The sequence below is a fragment of the Thermobia domestica genome, chromosome 12, assembly GCF_964235325.1.
Source record: "Thermobia domestica chromosome 12, izTheDome1.hap1.1, whole genome shotgun sequence".
NCBI classification, from domain to species: domain Eukaryota; kingdom Metazoa; phylum Arthropoda; class Insecta; order Zygentoma; family Lepismatidae; genus Thermobia; species Thermobia domestica.
Window position 1 is genome coordinate 103,367,480 of NC_137465.1, and position 18,854 is coordinate 103,386,333.

At 35.4% G+C, this 18,854-nt stretch overlaps 1 protein-coding gene across 1 annotated transcript in view; it reads left to right on the forward strand.

Moving 5' to 3' along the window:
- Cpr57A (Cuticular protein 57A) overlaps positions 1-14,796 on the forward strand; it is a 73,568-nt gene extending 58,772 nt beyond the window's left edge. The window contains exon 3 of the mRNA XM_081733906.1: positions 9,864-14,796. Coding sequence (XP_081590032.1) covers positions 9,864-10,141 — 278 coding nt within the window. The 3' untranslated portion in view covers positions 10,142-14,796. The remainder of the gene's footprint in view (positions 1-9,863) is intronic.
- The last annotated feature ends 4,058 nt before the right edge of the window (positions 14,797-18,854 follow it).

The following is an 18,854-nucleotide window of genomic DNA, read 5'->3' on the forward strand; positions in this document are numbered from 1 at the left end:
AGGAATACCCATATAATCAAATACTACCATGGAATATATATTTTCTTTACAATTGCAAAAGAACAAAATAATCCTTTTGCTTTGTACTCTTGAAGGCCAAACAGATTACGCCATGACCCCCACCAACTTGACGAGTTCCTCCTCAAAACACATGCGACCTGTTTCATAATATATGTACGACTGAACAATAAAAGAAATCCAGCAGTAATAGATGTTATATGAGCATAGTCCATATTCTGAAGAGAGTGAGGCACGAACCAAAATCCTAGAATAAATAGTGATGTATTAGGAACTCTTTACATTACGTCCTATTTTTTGGAGACTTTTTGGTTATTTTTGGGATATTTATCGCACATTGGCAAATATTTTCTCTCTCTTTAGTTTTAAAAATAGATTGGTATTTCAAGCATTGTGTACACCCGTCAGTATTTTTCAAATGATTTTGAGATTCGTGCGTTAACACAAGGCCGGTCCAGAGAAGCCTAAACTTTTGAGAAAGGAATTTTTTGAGAAAAAGATCCCCATTTTTCTCGAATTCCCCTCTTCAGTTGAATGATGAGGACATGTAAATAGAATAATTTAGAAGTCTGTTTTATTCTGAAGAGAATAAGGCACGAATCATATTTCTAGGGTAAGTAGTGGTGAAACAGTAGCTGCTTCACTGAAAGTCTAAAATTTACCTTACAAATCCTAGAATCTCATTAATTTCAACAAGCCTCTAGTTCGTCACATAAACTTACAAATATCAAATTTATAAACAATATAAAAAATAGAGCTTGTTTACAAAAAATTAACACAGCTTTATCAGTTTTTTAAATTTGTTTCCGATAGTCTTTCGCGTGTTGCAACAGCTTCTATTGAATTAGTAATATAAGTAAATAAGTAGCCTACATATGTTTTAAATACAAAAATTGACAATATAGTGAATATTACAGAACCTTTGACATTACCGACAACTAATTAATTAGTCAGCACATCTGCTATTAATTAACTGATTCAATGTTTAGAAAGAGTAAATGTCAAGTCATATCAAATCCATTAGTTTGTTTGTTACAAAAGTGTTCCTTAGTAAATGTACACATTTACATACGTATAATCAATATTCATACTCCATACTTCTATCTCTATACTACGGTGTTAGAGTATCTTCAGCTTCCATTCGTTCCTAATTACATAACACTTAAAGTGTGATTGAACTAAAAGAAGTTGTCCCACCAGGCCCATTTGAAAATAAGGTCTAGGAAGAAAGTCATCGGACTGAAGGTGTGTTGTAATACAATAAAGACTTAAATTTTGTCGGGTTTTGATTAATAGATAGAGCAATTAGAATGTAATGTTATTTTCAGCACTGACGCTATATTCCGCCTCATTCAGCCTCGGTGCTGAAAATGGCCGTTAACTTCTAATCAAGATGTGTTGAGAATTGTAAAATAATAATAATAATAATAATAATAATAATAATAATAATAATAATAATAATAATAATAATAATAATAATAATAATAATAATAATATTTATTATTAACTTTTGAAAATTTTAAAAAGAATTTCTTACTTTACTGAATTCCGTACGTTTGATTGCGCATTATTATGTTCAAAACTCATGATCTTAAATTAGCATTTAATGACCTGATTGATATTTGTTTTATCTTATTAAGTAGCAAAGGGTATCAAGTAACATGTCTTTTGAAAGAACTTTACTAGACAAATATTTTGGTTCAATTACCATGACCCTGCGTGATATCTCTCTTAAATGATGGATCTGTAGGTTAATGTCTGAAATCTACTTGTTCACGAATTTCAATGCATACCACACAGGGACGTCATAGTTGGACCAAAATATTTGTTTTGCGATAACCTTTCGAATGATATATTGCTCCCTTATTCACTATTTATAATTTTTAAAACATCGTTCTCCGCCTATTGGATCTGATTGAATTTGTCAGGCCGTTAAATTTATAGGATATGTATTTTTTTAAAGTTCATTTTTAGCCTGGGTTATGTGAGATATAGACCTAAAATTTAACATGGGTTTCGAGCAACATACCTCCTACTCATAATCGAATTTATATATATATCGCACAAAAGTCAAAAACACGAATTAAATTTATTGTAAATATTGTAGATCACTTTCAGCATATAAATGTGTTAATTTTAATTAAAATAAAATTTTAAAAATACTAAGTTTACTCTATCTCAGGACATCATAGACCTTGAGAGTTTGCAATTTGTATAACCATTGAAGCTATAGAAAATATGTGCACTGTAAAATACAATATGTGAATATGACAAAGGGGATAATTTATTGATTTTTCCATATGGAAAATATACAAGTGTGCCTCGATTCCCTCTTTCAAATTGAACATAATTTTAGTCGTGTGGGACGTATGGAAGTAAAGATATATATGTTCAGGCAACCAATAATGCATTACTCAATTAAAAATAAACACAGAATTGTGTATTTAGCAAGACTACAATACAACAAAATTTGTTTACGTAAATTGAGGAAGAAATATATTTTACTTCAAGCCATCTACGATAAATTGTCTTCAATAACGAAACAAAAATACATTTCTATAGTTAAGTGGAATTCAATATACATAACATGTTTTTTTAAAAAGGCCAATATATTTATTATAAAAACGAGAAAATGATAGGAGAAGAAATTCATTGTGATTGATATACAATTATGTACCTTGCTTATTTTCAACGTAGTCACCATACACCTTCAGATATTTCCAGTAGCGTGGCACAAGCTTCCGTATAAACTCTGTGTAAAAATCTGCCGCCTGAAAGTGCAGCCAGTTCAGAACTTACCTCTTGGGCACTTCTATACCATCGTTGAAACGTTTCGATGCAAGCCATTTTTTAGGTGCAGAAAAAGAAGATCGCTGGGAACAAGATTAGGACTGTAAAGAGGATATTGAATAATTTCCATAGAAATTTTTGAATTCTCCCAACATACGATCACCTTTGTGTTGGCTGGTGTTGTTGATCAGAGCGTAACATTCTTCTCCGCCGATTTTGGATGGCACATCGCAGATTATTCGGTGTTTAGAAATTCATAATTGCTGTAATTGTTCATTCTGTTTCCAAGAATTCCACAAGAATCATCGTTTTGATCCCAAAATACGGTTGCCATTAATTTGTGAACTGGTTGAGTTCGTTTGAATTTCTTCACTTTAGGAGAACCAGGGTGCCGCCATTGCATTGAGTGCCGATTCGACTCTCCAGTGGTTTATGATATCCAGATTCTATCCCCCGTCACTATGTGAGAAAAGAGGTCACCCCATCCTCCTTCTAGGGGGCCAGAAAATCACTCGCAGCTGTTATTCTTTGCTCTTCGTGAGCGTCTGCCAGCATTTTTGGTACCCACCTCACGCAGTCTGTAATAACGCAGCTTGTCAATAACAATTCGATGCATAGTTTTCGTAGACACTTTTGGAATCTCTTTTGTGAGTTCAGTGTGAGCTGGCGACTGGATCATACTTTCTCGTTAATGCGCTCCACCAGATCGTCCATCTAAACATTAGTCCTTTCGCTACGCTCATCCCATCGTCGTGAACATTGAAACTATCTTTCCGAAACTCTCTGCTGCTTCACTGCCTGACCTTCCTTCATTCATTACTGTCGATCTGTAAATGACAAACAATTCCCGATGAATGTAAGCTCCATGTTGTCCTTTGGCGTTCAGGAATCATATAACAGATCTCACTTCACATTTGGCATGATTTTGTATTGCTGGAGCTATTTCACCTTACTGTTATTTGCACGTACGCAACCCCACTCAGACGATTCTATCTCTGTTGCAGACACAGAGTATTAATGCTCCTGCAGATGCTCAATTTCATCAGTGCTCACAACCCAGAAGAAAAGTTATTGGCCTTTTTCTTTGACATGTTCCTCGTATAATTGTACTTGCAAACTGATTGCATTATTAAAAATCTTATTAACATGCTTATAGTTAGAGTAGTTTGCAGCAATGAGCCCATCTCGCATCAAGTGAGTTTTGTGGTGGACAAACACCATGTGTGTGGGTTTTCTCGGAGTTCTTCCGTTTTCTCTCATATTCTTCATTCCACCATTTCATTCATTTTCATTATCACCGTCTCCTATAGCCTGCAGAGCATAGCTGTAAGACGTAAAACAGGAAGAATAAATTTCATTACATATCTTCATGTATTCCTTAACAACTTTTTAATAATAAGACATGTTTTCAAAATGGACATCAGTCTCTAAACAAAAACGGTCAACACACACTAGGTATTATTTTATTAATGCTTTTAGTAGTTTCATTTTATTTTTTCTTTGTTTCTTTCTTTCTTCAGAGAAACATAATACTCTATGTAATACTGAAAACTATATTCCAATTATACAATTCGTTCAGAAGTTATTGAACGAAGATGTAAGGTGTATATAACTAGTGTTTCGACAATACTAGTGTTAAACTAGTGTTAGATTGAACTGAAGGCAATCCTAGACCAGCGATGTTTGTGTAATTGGCAATCTAAATTTTAAACTGATGATTTTTGCACATTATTACTAAATTTACTTCTAACACAGGGATGCAAATAAACAACAAAATTTTAGTAGCCCAAGAAAAAAGTTGCTAGCCCACATCCCACAATAGAAATAATTTACTTATTTTCGGTATGATATTAAATACTCGCGTGCACTGATGAACCATTAGCCCCGCGCGAGTGGGCGAGTGGTTATTTGCATCCCTGCCCTACCCTAACATATATCCCTTTCCGGATGCTGGCTTTTTGGGCTATTTTTTAAACTTTCAGTCAAGCAGCTCCTGCATCGTCACTATTTATCCTAGGATCATGGTTCATACCTCATTCTCTTCAGAATAGAGGTGGCTTTCAAATGGTATCACTTGCATGCCCATACCATATACCAGGAGAGGGAAAATTGATGTCGAAGGGAAAATTTTGAGGGGGAAATTTTTTTGTCCAACTTTGGGCCCCCCTGTGTGAACGTAGAGACCTCCAAAAAATCAGATAAATAGTACTTGGTAAACTAAATGCGTGTACCAAATTTCAAGTTTCTATCTTGAATAGTAAGGGCGTGAGAAATTTTATCAGGAATTCCCACAATGCCCAAAATTACCACAAAACACTATGATCTCAGAGAAAAAATTTCCTGAGACATCCCTGATTACCCTAGGGTCATGTGTCGCCTATATTCTCTTCAGCTTAGAACTGCCTTTCAGGCGGTATGACTCACGTGTCTCTATCTCGAAGAAAGGAATTTTTTGGCCTAAAAATCCCTTTTTTCAACTTTTGCCCCTCTGGACACCCCTGTTTTTACGCAGGAAACGGAAAAAATCTGGTAAATACTACTAGGTGGACTGAATGTTAGTGCAAAATTTCAATCTTCTACGTGGAAAAATAGGCTCGCCAAAAAATGTGCCGACCATGCCCCATTTTTACCCTATACAGAAGTATATTTTGATAAAAATTCACTGAGATGGCCCTTATTTCCCTAGAATAATAATTCGACCGTCATTCTCTTCAGAATGGAACTGCCTTTCAGACGGTATGACTCATGTGTCTCCATCATGTATGTTTGGCGGGAAAATCACGAAAAACGGGATTTTTTGGGTCTAAAAATCCCTTTTTTCAACTTTTTTCTCCTCTGGACCCCCCATGTTTTAATGCACAGATCTAAAAAAATTTGATAAATACTACTAGGTGGGCTGAATGTTTATGCAAAATTTCAATCTTTTAGGTGCAAAAGTAAGCCCGCCAAAAAAATAAACCGACCTTTTCCCATTTTTCCGTATATAGAAGTATATTTTTTAAAAATTCCCTGAGACATCCCTAATTACCCTAGGATAATAATTCGACCGTCATTCTCTTCAGAATGGAACTGCCTTTCAGACGGTATGACTCACGTGTCCCCATCATGTATGTGAGGCGGGAAAATGACGAAAAACGGGATTTTTGGGGTAAAAATATCCCTTTTTTTAACCCTTTGCCCCTCTGGTTCCCCCCCTGTTTTAACACTGACATCGGAACAAAAAATCTGGTAAATACTACTCGATGGACTGAATGTTTGTGCAAAATTTCAATCTTCTACGTGGAAAAATAAGCCCACCAAAAAATAATGAACATAAGCTTCATAAGGGAAAATTTATATTTCAAAATTATGACGTCATCACCTTCTATGTCTGGACGGAGGAAGGTGTGAAACCATACGTAATGTCTTCTACAATGCCTCTGGACTTGAAAAAAAAACGGACGAAAAAGCTCAAATAGAAGAGAAATAACGCAATATACCATGAAAAACGCGCATGGTACAAAATGAACCAAAAGATCCCCAAAGGGATATAAGCACAATTACCAACTAATAATAGATACTTGCATCACTACTAACTAAACACATACTGTGCTAAACTAAGAGAAAATAACACTAAACATTAGTGATTATAGGTGCCAGCTAATTACACTTTTTTAAGATTCAAGCTGAGTCAAGATAAATCCCATTTTCTAGAACACTTTTGTGGAAATTTTGTGAACTCATTTTCAAGTTCATATGAAGAAGAATTTCGGCCGTCCTCCCCACTGGTTAAGTGGCTATTGCGCATGAATTTAGTTCAGGGGTCGCACATGGTCCCGCGTTCGATGGGACAATCTTGGAATTTGAACTTGTTACGGTGGTTCATATATCCCTTGAAGTGTATGTTGAAGCCTTATACCAGGTTATCATAAAATAAGTATCACTGTTCAGAGAACTCTGGAGACGTAACCACTCGACAGAATGCAACCAAACTTGGTAGGAATATATTTGGGAACATGTAGAAACGATTGATGTAGAAAATAAAATTAGTTTCAATTTTCGCCACCAGAGGTAATTGTGGCTCTGTACAACATCAAGCAAGTACAGCGTGGAAGAAAAACGACACTAATGATGCTAAATGATAAGAAAATCTGTAATTACTTCTCCTGTAGGTCTCGTGGCATTGATTACCAATGCTATTAACACCCAGTGGTCAATGGCGGATTTACATGGAGGGGGCTTTTGAGCTAAAGCATCCCTTTAAAATTCTTGGATATCTTACAAAAACGAACTTAAATGTTAGTCTTTCCTGTGTTCATAAACTGCAAGCTCCCCCAAAATTCCAGAGAAAGATTAGTGTCAAATCTCGCCCCCAGACATAATTGTGTTTCTGTTTAGTGTTAAGTACGGTAAGTGTGATATGGAAGACAAATGATATTATTGATATTCAATGAAAGAAAGAAAGTAAATATGCCCCCATGCGACGCGTGGCATTGATTTGTACTCCTATTAATAACCCAGTGGTGTAGTGATGTGTTATGGGCGATGATGTTGATATGGGGCTCTGCCCAAAGGCAGGTCTTTGACTTGTTCTTGGGCAAGGGAATCCGTGGTGACTAATACTGTATGAGATGATGACGTTCTAAGGATGGGACCTACAAGTTAACATGGGATCTGACTCACTTGTCTTCACCGGAAATCGAACCAGATATCCCTTGATCACAAGGCAAAGAACTTGGGTAAAAAATGCAAACATAGCATCAGCATCAATTCACTTCTGGCATATACTGGCACCCAAACCCGTATCATTGAAACACATACAGGCGTGAGTAAGCACCTGGAGAGGTAATTACAGTCTTTCTTATCATGTCGTTTTTCTTCCACGCTGCACTTACTTGGCGTTGTAGAGCACCACAATTACTACTGGTGGCGAAAATTGGAACTAATTTTATTTTGTATACCAATCGCTTCTGCATGTTTCCAAATATATTTCTACCAAGTTTGGTTGCATTCTGTCAAGTGCTTACGTCTCCAGAGTTCTCTTAACAGCGATACTTATTTTATGATAACCTGGTATGTTCCTGATGCTGAAACAGTCATTTAACTCCAATCTAATCAGCGAATTCCGCCAATACAAATGCAATCGACATGCATTTCCATTATCTGACCATAAAGATTTTGTTAAACCAAACACTGGTTAGACATATGCATTACTAACCAGTATAGCGAGAATATATTGCATTATTTTTGAACATGTTTTCTTAAATCTGCTTTCTCGAAATATGCAAATTCGTAATTTACAACAGTTACTACTACTTTTAGTATCAAATGTTTGTATAATAGATTTCAAAATAGAAAGCATATTGAACAGTTCATTTCCATCGAAACTAATTTAAGCATTAAATCATTAAATTAATATTGTGTTGGTGCTAACATAACAATACCCACGCAACAATGCAAGGAATTTAAAGCTATCCTTTGGTTATAATACCAACATAATCATTGTAAACAGTACGAGATATAAATGACATAGACAATTAATTGTAGATAATTTAATATTTAAATGTATAGGATGTAAATTTCGCCTAATTTTCCCTTTCCGCACTAAATTTCAAGAAATGCAGTTTCTTAACTCTAATCACTACTATGAATAAAATAAAATAAAGAATAAAATTCTTAGACCAATCATGGACCCTAGGTTTCATGTGTCTTTTAAAGATTTCACCGAAGTCTAAAGAGGTTCTCGAAGTAGTTCGATTTGAGATTTTCACTTATAATTTAACATTGTATTAACCAGTACCAGCAAAAAGAGAAATAAAAAAAATGGCTGAAGAAGAAAAATTATTTTCGTCCGGAACGAAATACTTCCCTTCCTGTCCAATTTTTGCTTACGATTTTACATACTTGAAACACCTTTTGGAACTGGCACAGGGTATACGGCCAAAATCTCGTAGCCGAAACAACGCCGCCCAAAACCTGGCGGAACAAAATTTTACATGGTCAAGACTTAGCCGCCCAAAACCTTGTAGACTAAAATCTCACGTGCCAAAACCTCGCCGTCCACAAGCTCGCGGATCAAATCTCACCTCATCTCACCATGGTCAAAGCTAATAATAACAAGCCGAGGTGAACTGAGCTCAGAAGCTCCCGGTGTACAAAGCTGTGGAATAGAACCTCTGTTATCGAGATGAGCCTGTCTCTGGCCAAACATAGCGATCTTCATTTCCTAGATGATGGGCTATATATACACCGAATTTTGTTCCGATTTGGCCTTCATGATCTTTTCTCCATACACTCTCGAACCATCTGTCCAATGACTAATTTTATCACTTTAGTACTTCAAATTTTGTTAGCTCACTTCCGCTTTACCATAAAACGAAATATCCTTACTAATAGTAAAGTAAAAAAGTATTGATGCAAATTTAGTTTTCGTTGATGCGCTCTCATGCCTACTTACAGAATTGTAGGCGACGACCTGGCCATCCTCACTGAAATGTTGCAAAGTTTGAATGTTATATGGATTACTTCTGCATGTGCAGAATGCGATACACATTTGATTGGATTATGTCGTGTACTCCTCATTAGGCTTAAGATAACTAGCTAGTATCACACTGGTTGATGTCCCTTTATCACGTTGCACGTTAGAAGATGCTTTAAATTGCAGTACTAACTTAGCTAATATTAAGCGTGATTGGCGCCCCCTCTTTGTGTTTGCTGTTAATTTATTTCATGCACTGCTTTTACTGTGATTGACAACCTGGATAATCACCTCCACGCTCCATCTTTCCTTCTTGCGTTAGTATTTACCTTTATTCACTCAGTTCACACTGCGATCTGAAACGAGAAAAAGAAAAGTTCCTATAGTTATCTTAATAACTTGCGAAAATTTTGCAAACTCCACGATTGGTTCGTCCGCAATAAAATAATCTTATTTGTAAAAGGAAAAAAAAACATCTTTGAACAACTAACTGAACATTGCGCAGCCTAGCCTTTTTCTTTATGTATATGTAATTTCTTGTTATAATACTACCTTTCATATACTCTAACTTAATATCTAATCAATTATTTATTTTCAGGTGTATACTCTTATGTGGATCCTCGTCATCAAGTGAGAACTGTGGAATACGTTGCAGACAAAAATGGATTCCATCCCAAACTCAACAATTACCCACCCCCAGTCTCCGATACACCAGCGGTGGCTGCAGCTAAACTTTTGCATCTTACACTGAAGCAGAAGATCGCTGCTGAGCACGCTCAGATCGCTCTAGAGAGGGAAGCGTTGAGCAGGAAGCGTGCAGCTCTGTTTACCGGAAAACAAGAAGGGGGGAAACTTGTGTTAGTGGCAGGGCGATAAAAAAAAAAATTAATGGGGCCAGTGTTATGCACATTTAAAAAGGACAACTTTTTCTGGAGCCCCCTTTTCGAACTCTTTACCCTATGATCTTTTTTTACGTTCTAAGTCATAAGTTCTTGTTGTTTCCCACCTTCATATTTATCCTATTGTTTAAGTATCTATAGGGTAATAAAGTTCTCTATAGTACATTGATTTCAGTATTCGTAAACTTCAGCACTATTCCTATCAGCTTTGTAAGAACGTATTGAACATCAGATTTCTAAATGAAAGAATTAGTTATGTTATCAAATAATTATACACTAACTTTTCAGGATCATATTTCAAAGGTATGAATTTTGCTTCTTTATCAGGTACTGTCAATTAAAACATTATGTATATGCGGAATCATAATTCCCAACGTTCTATCGTTCATACTATAGAGGTTTCGGAAACAAATAAATACAAGAATACAGTAAATATATATTTACTAAATTTTCGTTAACGTTCAAAGCTGCAAATCAAATATTTATGAAAACATGTCTTTTTGATACCTTTGTATAGAATGACCAATAAATTGTGTGACGCACTGTAGGCGGCAGGGATATACTCAGAAGGTGGATCCTAGGGGTCCGGATTCCCCGAAAAAAAAATCTACTATTCTGTAAATTTACTCTAATTATAGGGGTGATTTTATAAATTTTAACATAACTTGTCCTCATATTGAAATAAATTCCTGCGTACGTGCTTGGCAGGCGGGTTGAATTGGACTCAGGCTTATTCTCAGGAGGAACATCTGAATATTCATAGAGTATTTAAAAAAATAATGGGTGTCAGTCTTAAGGAGGCACAGCACGACTTAGTCAAATAAAGGCATGTTGGCTGATATGTTAAAGTATACGTATTAACTTTTGATTTTGTAAGGAAAATTTAAGATGATTCTTAATTCAACACACTGTGTATCAGATTGTGCAGGTAACATGTTGTGCACATTGTTGGAAAACAGGGCATAGCTCCGAACTTTATTAAAATTCTAACGTTAACTGCCATTTCGTGACAGCCTGTAAACTGGCCATGCTGCCTCTAGGACCGCGACTCATGCTTTGTAACATTTTCCCTACATTGTCTGCTAATATAAATGAAATATTTCGAAGAAAGTTTAAGATAACTAGCAAAGCGTTTCTCACAGAACGAGATGAAATATTTACACAAAAGAAAAAGGAAAACAATCGCCATTATAACAAAAATATTTTTACGCAATACATAACATAAAGGTAATTTTGTTACCGTAAACTTGGGTTACTTGCAAAGTTTAGTTTCTTATTCATACTATCCCTTGTTGTTTATTGGAATTAACTTTTCTTCTTCTTGTGATATTTCTAGAACTTAGTTCGTTACCTTTTCCTTCAGTCATAACAAAATTTTACTGAGACTGAAGCCTCCCAGGAGCCCCGCTTTCCGGGCTACTTGGAAAATATATATCTTTTCATAGTAGTAAAAGCTGTGTGAAAGATGGGACTATTTGGAAAGAACCACTTGTAAGATCACACTTTCCTGAGAAGATTGATGTGCAGCACGCCTGTGTTTCTTTCATAGTAGGGTCTAATGTGTTTCTAGACTGTATTAAATAAAAAAGATACTTTTTTTGCACAACCTTTTAGTTAAACACAATAAATTGTTGAACCAATCTACACTAACTACAGTGGTAAGCTTGTCTTCCTGAACCAGTATTTTTTCAATATACTTTTATAAACGGTAGTTTTTCAAACAATGCAAGGGAAAGTTTGGCAAATGCGAATACACGCATAAGCTCTTGAGACTTCTTTAAAACACTAAAACACGCTCTACATAATTTTATGAAATTTATGTATGTATCAGGTTAGTAATTGCCTTACATTGATTTAATTTTTACTGGTACCCAAATTAACTGGTACCATTTTTACAAGTGTATATTTAAGTTAACTCTGCAAAAATATCATATCATCATCATCATAGGTATTCTGCCCGTATTGGCAGGTCACTTGCCGCAGCTGAGAAGCTTCCATGCTCCACGGTCCTCCGCTAACTTCTTCGTCTTCGCGTATGATCTTTCTGTTTTTATATCATCCATTAATTGTAGTCTCCTTCGCCCCCTCCCTCTCTTTCCCGACATCATACCCTCTAGGACGTCCCTCATAATACAATCTCTTCTTAGGCAATGTCCCAACCAGTTTCTCTTCCTCTTCCTAATAATATCTAAAAGTGTTCTTTTCTCACTCACCATTTCTAACACTCTCTCATTCGTTTAGAGCTCGACCCAACTAATTCTTTCCATTCTTCTCCACACCCACATTTCGAAGGCTTCCAGTCGATTTTCATCACTTTTACGTAATGTCCACGTTTCCGCCCCATACAGTACAATACTCCACACGAAGCATTTTATAAGTCTTTTTCTCAACTCTTTCTTCAAGGTCCCACAAAACAGACTTTTCTTCCTCCTAAAGGCTTCTTTCGCCATTCCTATCCTTGCTTTTATTTCACGTTCGCACTTCATGTTGTTACTAAAAATACTACCCAGATATCGAAAACTATTCACTTGTTCTATTTTATCCTTTCCTACTTTTATATTTGACACAGACCCCTTCATTCCAATCACCATGGCTTTTGTCTTTCTAACATTTATTTTCATCCCATATTCTTCAAAGTCCTTTCTCATTTTTTCTAACATTTTATGGATTTTCTTTTCAGATTCTGCAAGAAGCGCCATATCATCTGCAAATCTTATGCATCTAATCATTCTACCTCCTACCGAAATACCATCATCATCATGTAAACTCTTTTTCATTATCTCTTCTAGATAGACATTAAATAGTGTTGGCGATAGGCAGCATCCTTGTCGAACTCCCCTTCCAATTGTACTCTCTTCCGTCAGTTCTTCCCCTATCCTAACACTTACTTGTTGGTTCATGTATATGTTTCTTATAAGTCTTCTATCTTTCCATTCCAACCCTATCTTCGTTAGAACTCCCAACAACAATTCACGCGGTCAAAAGCCTTTTCTAGATCAATAAATACAACATACACCTCTTTCCCTTTTTCTATAAATCTTTCACCGATCACCCTTAATGATCCAATAGCATCTCTTGTGCCCTTGCCTCTTCTGAACCCGAACTGCTCCTCCTCAACTTCTTTATTTGTATTTTCATATAACCTTCTGTTCAGTATTCGGAGCAGAATTTTAGCTGCATGAGATATGAGACTAATAGTTCTATAATCCTCACATCTCTTTGGGTTCGATTTCTTAGCCATCTCTGCAAAACGTAACTCCATATAGTACTGTTATATTAATAATAATAATGTAACACAGTATGATAAGGACAAAAATTCACATATTGAAATTCTTTGCTGCAGTCATATGGGAAAACAATTTGTTCTCTGCGGTTGTAGGTAGGTTCAGGCTAAACCTTAATAATGTCATTGCTGTATATACCCTGATCAATATATCATTTTTATTTAAAAAAAGGAAGGAAATAAAAAAAAATGGACACAGATTGTCCCAGAAAGGAATTTGAAATGTAAAACTAATACGTCTCATTAGGAAACTTCTGAAAGCAATGATATTTAGCACAACCAGATAAAAATCACTTTTCATTACGGAAACACAGGGACAATTTACAGAAAATTCAAAAACACAAAAAGAGTATCAATTGCTTGTAAGAATTTTTAGACTAGTCTATAAATAAGACACAGCACTTATGACCATCCATATTGTTTCTTTTAGGTGCCTACTTTTCATTGGTTTGGAAGAAAACGACGTATCTGTTATAGTTCTCTTATTATTATTATACCATATAACACAAAAATGTCAGTTTTCCAAATAGCATCAGATTTTCCAAGTAACCTCAGTTTACGGTATTATTTAAATAAGATAGAACCACAAAACAATGAAATAATATTTATCTCCAACTTCATAGCAAAGACATAAACCACACTCTAGCTTTAACAGTATCAGCAGAATTTCCATACTTCGCATTTGATTTTAACGTGTGCTTGGAAAGTATCAGTGTTTGAATAAAATGACATGAAAGTTTATCTTTGTACTTTGAAATTGAATGACTTTGAGTGTTACATGACCAGACTGCTATTTTTCCGTAATTTAATAGACCTGCACGTACGATATAAGAAATATTGCACTCGCTGTTACAGATTTTACAACAAAAGATAATTTTATGTGATGTAATACCTAAAATGAGATGGTGAAAACGATATCTAGTTACATAATAATCCAGTCAATCATTGAATGCTTAAGGTGGTCCTGACGTATAACAGAAGAACTCAAAGTGTAACATGAAGGTACAAATTTAAATTAGAGGAAAAAAATAATCGTCCCTGTTCGAACTCTAAGCATCATAAAATGGGCAACACCAACAGTAGCACATATAAAATTAAACATTTTGTAAGTTCATTTTAGAATTGTCTCCAAGAAAAGTCAGTTTTTAACAAATGAAAGATACTCTTATTGGTTACATATTACCGGTATAATATTAGGACATTTTCTCTTATTGATTAATACATGTGCAACATGTCATTAAAGTGATACAAATATATATGCATGACATTTTTGTTAGAACAGTAAACATTGTGATTATATCATATAGATTATAGTTTTGTTTAAATAAATAAATAAAATTACCATAAAACAGTTCATTTCTTTCATTTTAGACTTATTTTTTTAATACTATTTCCCATCGTTATTACTGAGTTTGTTTAATCAATTTAGATTTTCTAGATTTTAAAATTTGGAAGCATAAATATGAAATAATTAGGAAATACTTGAATATTATTACAACTTAACAATAAGTAGGAAGTAATATCAGATTAAATATTAAAAAGATTGAAAAATAATTTAAATATTTGATAATAATATTCCAAATCATCATGAAAATTTTGCTGCAAAAATATTAAATGAATGGACAATCGTTTCCTAAAATTGCGTTATAGATCATAGGATACTGTTCATCTATTGATGAAATATTTAATCATGAGATGTTGACAAAACTATTACAAACGTTTTCAAAAATACTCTTTCCGAAAAAAAAAATGGTATCATCAGCAAACATGCTTTCTTGGATCCTTCGAAAGAAATGGAATTTGTCATATTGTAGAGACAATAAAATATTTATCAATGAACCATAAATAACCTAGAGACATTCTGTACCTAGTTATGATCTAAATAAGATTCCTGTTAAAACTGTTCACTCTTTCAGTCGCAATCTCAGTCACATAATTGACTCCTCAACTCTCGATCTGATCATGAACATCTGGTTCATGAGATTGTGGTTGTAGTTAAACCATTCGTCACCTTACATTTAAGGTAGTAAATTTTTTAGACAAATCAGAAAATGATTAATAGAATACATTTGTAAATGCACTTAAAACATGTTCTCCTACACATCGAAATTTTCACTACAAAATGAGTATCTGTAGAGACCTTGGTGATGTTAGTTTGGAAATCCTAACACACCATCTACTACAAAGGAAAAGCTAGTCGTGGTGTCTGTTGAATGAATGTTACCAGTTGTTTGAAGATCATTGCACAAATACTAAATTGTGTCGATCATACTTTATGTCTCTAATCGCAGCAAACGTATAATATTTATTTATTTATTTATTTATTTATTTATTTATTTATTGAACAAATTCCCAGATACAGCATAACTTTGCCATTTTACACAGGGACATGCTAACAAAAGAAAAAAAAAACAAGACAACAATAACAACAACATAGAAAAAAAAGAGTGTAAAAGTAAAACTATTCCGTCAAAGCTCGTTTAATTGCTCTTTCAAACACTGGGTAGCTCGAAAAAATGTCCACATCAGTTGTTACTTGATTATAACAGTTTGGTATTCTATAAAAAAGAGACCTCTGTATAACAGCCAACCTAGGACGGGAAAGATGGAATAGGTGGGTATTCCGGGTGATGCGGGAAGGGACACGTAAGGATAGTTCCTGAAGTAATATTTCCGATCTTAAGCTTCCATTAACTATTTTCTGTAGATATTTCAAGTCAGAGATAATTCTGCGTACTTCAGGAGTCTGAATATTAAGATGTCGCAAGAGCTCCTTCTTAGATAATATTCGAAGTGCAGGAACACGAAAACGGACTATAGCGATGAAGAAATTGAGAACAGAATCAAGTCTGGAGAGATGTGTAGGTGCTGCCATGGCCCATATGGGAGAGCAGTATTCGATCTTGGGCGCTATTAAAGTCTTATAAAAAGTTGCTAATGAAGAAACAGTGCGTAGTTCGGTGAATCGATAAAGAAGTCCCAACATGCGCATTGAATTCTTTAGTATTGAGGAGATGTGGTCAGAGAAGGTGAGTTTTGAATCAAAGATGACACCAAGATCGTTATGACTAGCAGAATGTGTGATAGGGGAATCGTTGATGTGGTATGTGGAGGGAACAGGAGACTTTTTCAAAGTAATAGTAATACTGTCACATTTCTTACTGTTGAGTTTCAAGTGCCACATTTCACACCAGCCTGTAAGGTAATTTATGTCTTCCTGTAGAGCAATTGTGTCATGGAGACACGATATTTCTCTGTATAACTTACAATCGTCAGCAAAAAGGAGAAGGCCACTAGGTTGAGCTGATAAGTGCGTGTAGAGATCATCCATATACAGGACAAACAGCAGAGGCCCAAGTACACTCCCCTGAGGCACCCCTGAGATCACGGGTTGGGGGTTAGAAGTCGCCCCTGAAATAACAACTCTCAGTTTACGGTCCTTCAAGTAGCTTGTGATTAGAGAGAGAAATTTGCCATGTACATTAAATCAGACCGAGACTGTTTTTAAGACCGAGGACTGTTTTTTTTTTTTTTTTTTAAAAAATCTCCATTAAGATACCAAAGGAGAACCACATGATGAAACGGAAATAAGATGAAACTGTTCATTGAACGTCGGCTCCCTTCCCACCAGATAGACAGGCTTTTCGGCTCAATTATTATGGAGCAGCGAGCGTGAAAACATAAAGAGTGTAATCAAAGTGTCCTCGATTTCTCCAGGTGGAAGGGTAAACCACCTATAATTTATCGTCGAATGAGTAAGGATTACAGAGGGAACTTCATAAGTGATGGCTATGTACACAATTGCTACCGAGACTTTCATCAAGGACCTACCGATGTACACAACAAGGGCGGCCAAGGATGGAGAACTATTGCAACGGAGGATCTTACTGAACGTGTGAATCACATGGTTCGAGAAAGGAGTAGATTAGGATTTCTGAACTGTTGGTTGAGTTCCTGAAATTTCAAGATCAGGGCTTGGAGAAATCGAATTATACTTGGCGGATGTTTCAATTGCACTCGCTTTTTCAAAGCTCCCTACTCTACGACGATTGAACGACAGAGTGCGTCTACCGGTGTGTGCGTGGGCGACGTTCAGTGAACATTTTGTTTTGTCGCCTCATGTGGTTCTATGGTGGCTTAGCGGAGGATGAAGAAAAATAATCCTATATTTAGATCATAGCCGTACAGCGGATTACCCAGAGGAAAGGGTATCATTCCATAGAATTATCACTTAAGTGTAATGAAACCACGAACTAAGAATTTTAAAAAAATCATCATTTTTATTCATAAAAATCATAATGGCAATTTTGTAGATGAAAATGGAACGGATTTCTTTTTTGTAATATCTTAACTTTTGGACACATGCGTAAAATTATTTTTAAAAATCACAAGGACGGTATTTGTAATCAAAAATCGTTGGAAACAGAACCAATTAGACAAGAATCACTTGTCTTCAAATAATATACTACTTGTCAGTAGTAATTGACAATTTGGATAAAATCATTAAAAAGATGAAAGCAAACCTCAGGGTAAGTTAAAGTTCAAAAATACTTCTTATTTCTACATCATTAGATAACAACAATATTTTTTAGAAAATGTAATTAGGACTTTCCTGAGATTTTGTAAACTTTTATATTGGCTCTTGGCAAAGTAAAAAGGAAAAATAATTAAGACAAACAAGGACAATAGTCTATATAAAATGACCAAGTTTGCAACCAAAAAGTCATTCTGCATTCTGGATTCTGCATCCTGCACCCTGAGTTCTGCATCGAAATGGAGAATTCTTTGAGGAACTACAAATATAAAAAGAGATCACTGTCTGGTCAAAACTAACCAGAATCTGCAAGAATTTAATGTATGACATCAGAGAACTTAAGCTGTATATTTGCATGTGACATGATATTATGAGGTCTCCGAAAGTGACAGGCAAAATTTGAATACTTTAATATTTAGCTTATTTCTGTCATAATTGGCTTAGCATTGAGTGAACTTGTAAATTGTCTGTTATGCAGTTAAACTAATATACTATGTCTGGTTATGAACCAGGGGCTCCCGAGGAAAACTTTCTAGAGGGGGTTCATCTCCATGGTTGCTATATTACGTCTGGTATTTCTGGTATTTAATATACGTGGTGTGCTGTATTACATATACAAGGTTTGTCCGGGAAGTAATAGGACTGATTTTATTCCGCCATGATTGTACTTCGGAGCGTGCGCGCACCGACTGGATTCGGTAGAGATCGTTCCTAGGTAACGAACGAGCGGCTGGTCAGTTGTCTCCGAGCACACGGAGAGTCAGAACAGGCTTTTCGCGCGACGTGTTTCTGTGAGTGGTGCAAGCCGAAAATGCAGCGTTCGTTAGAGCAGAGGTACGCGATTACATTATGTGTTAAACTCGGTAAATCTGC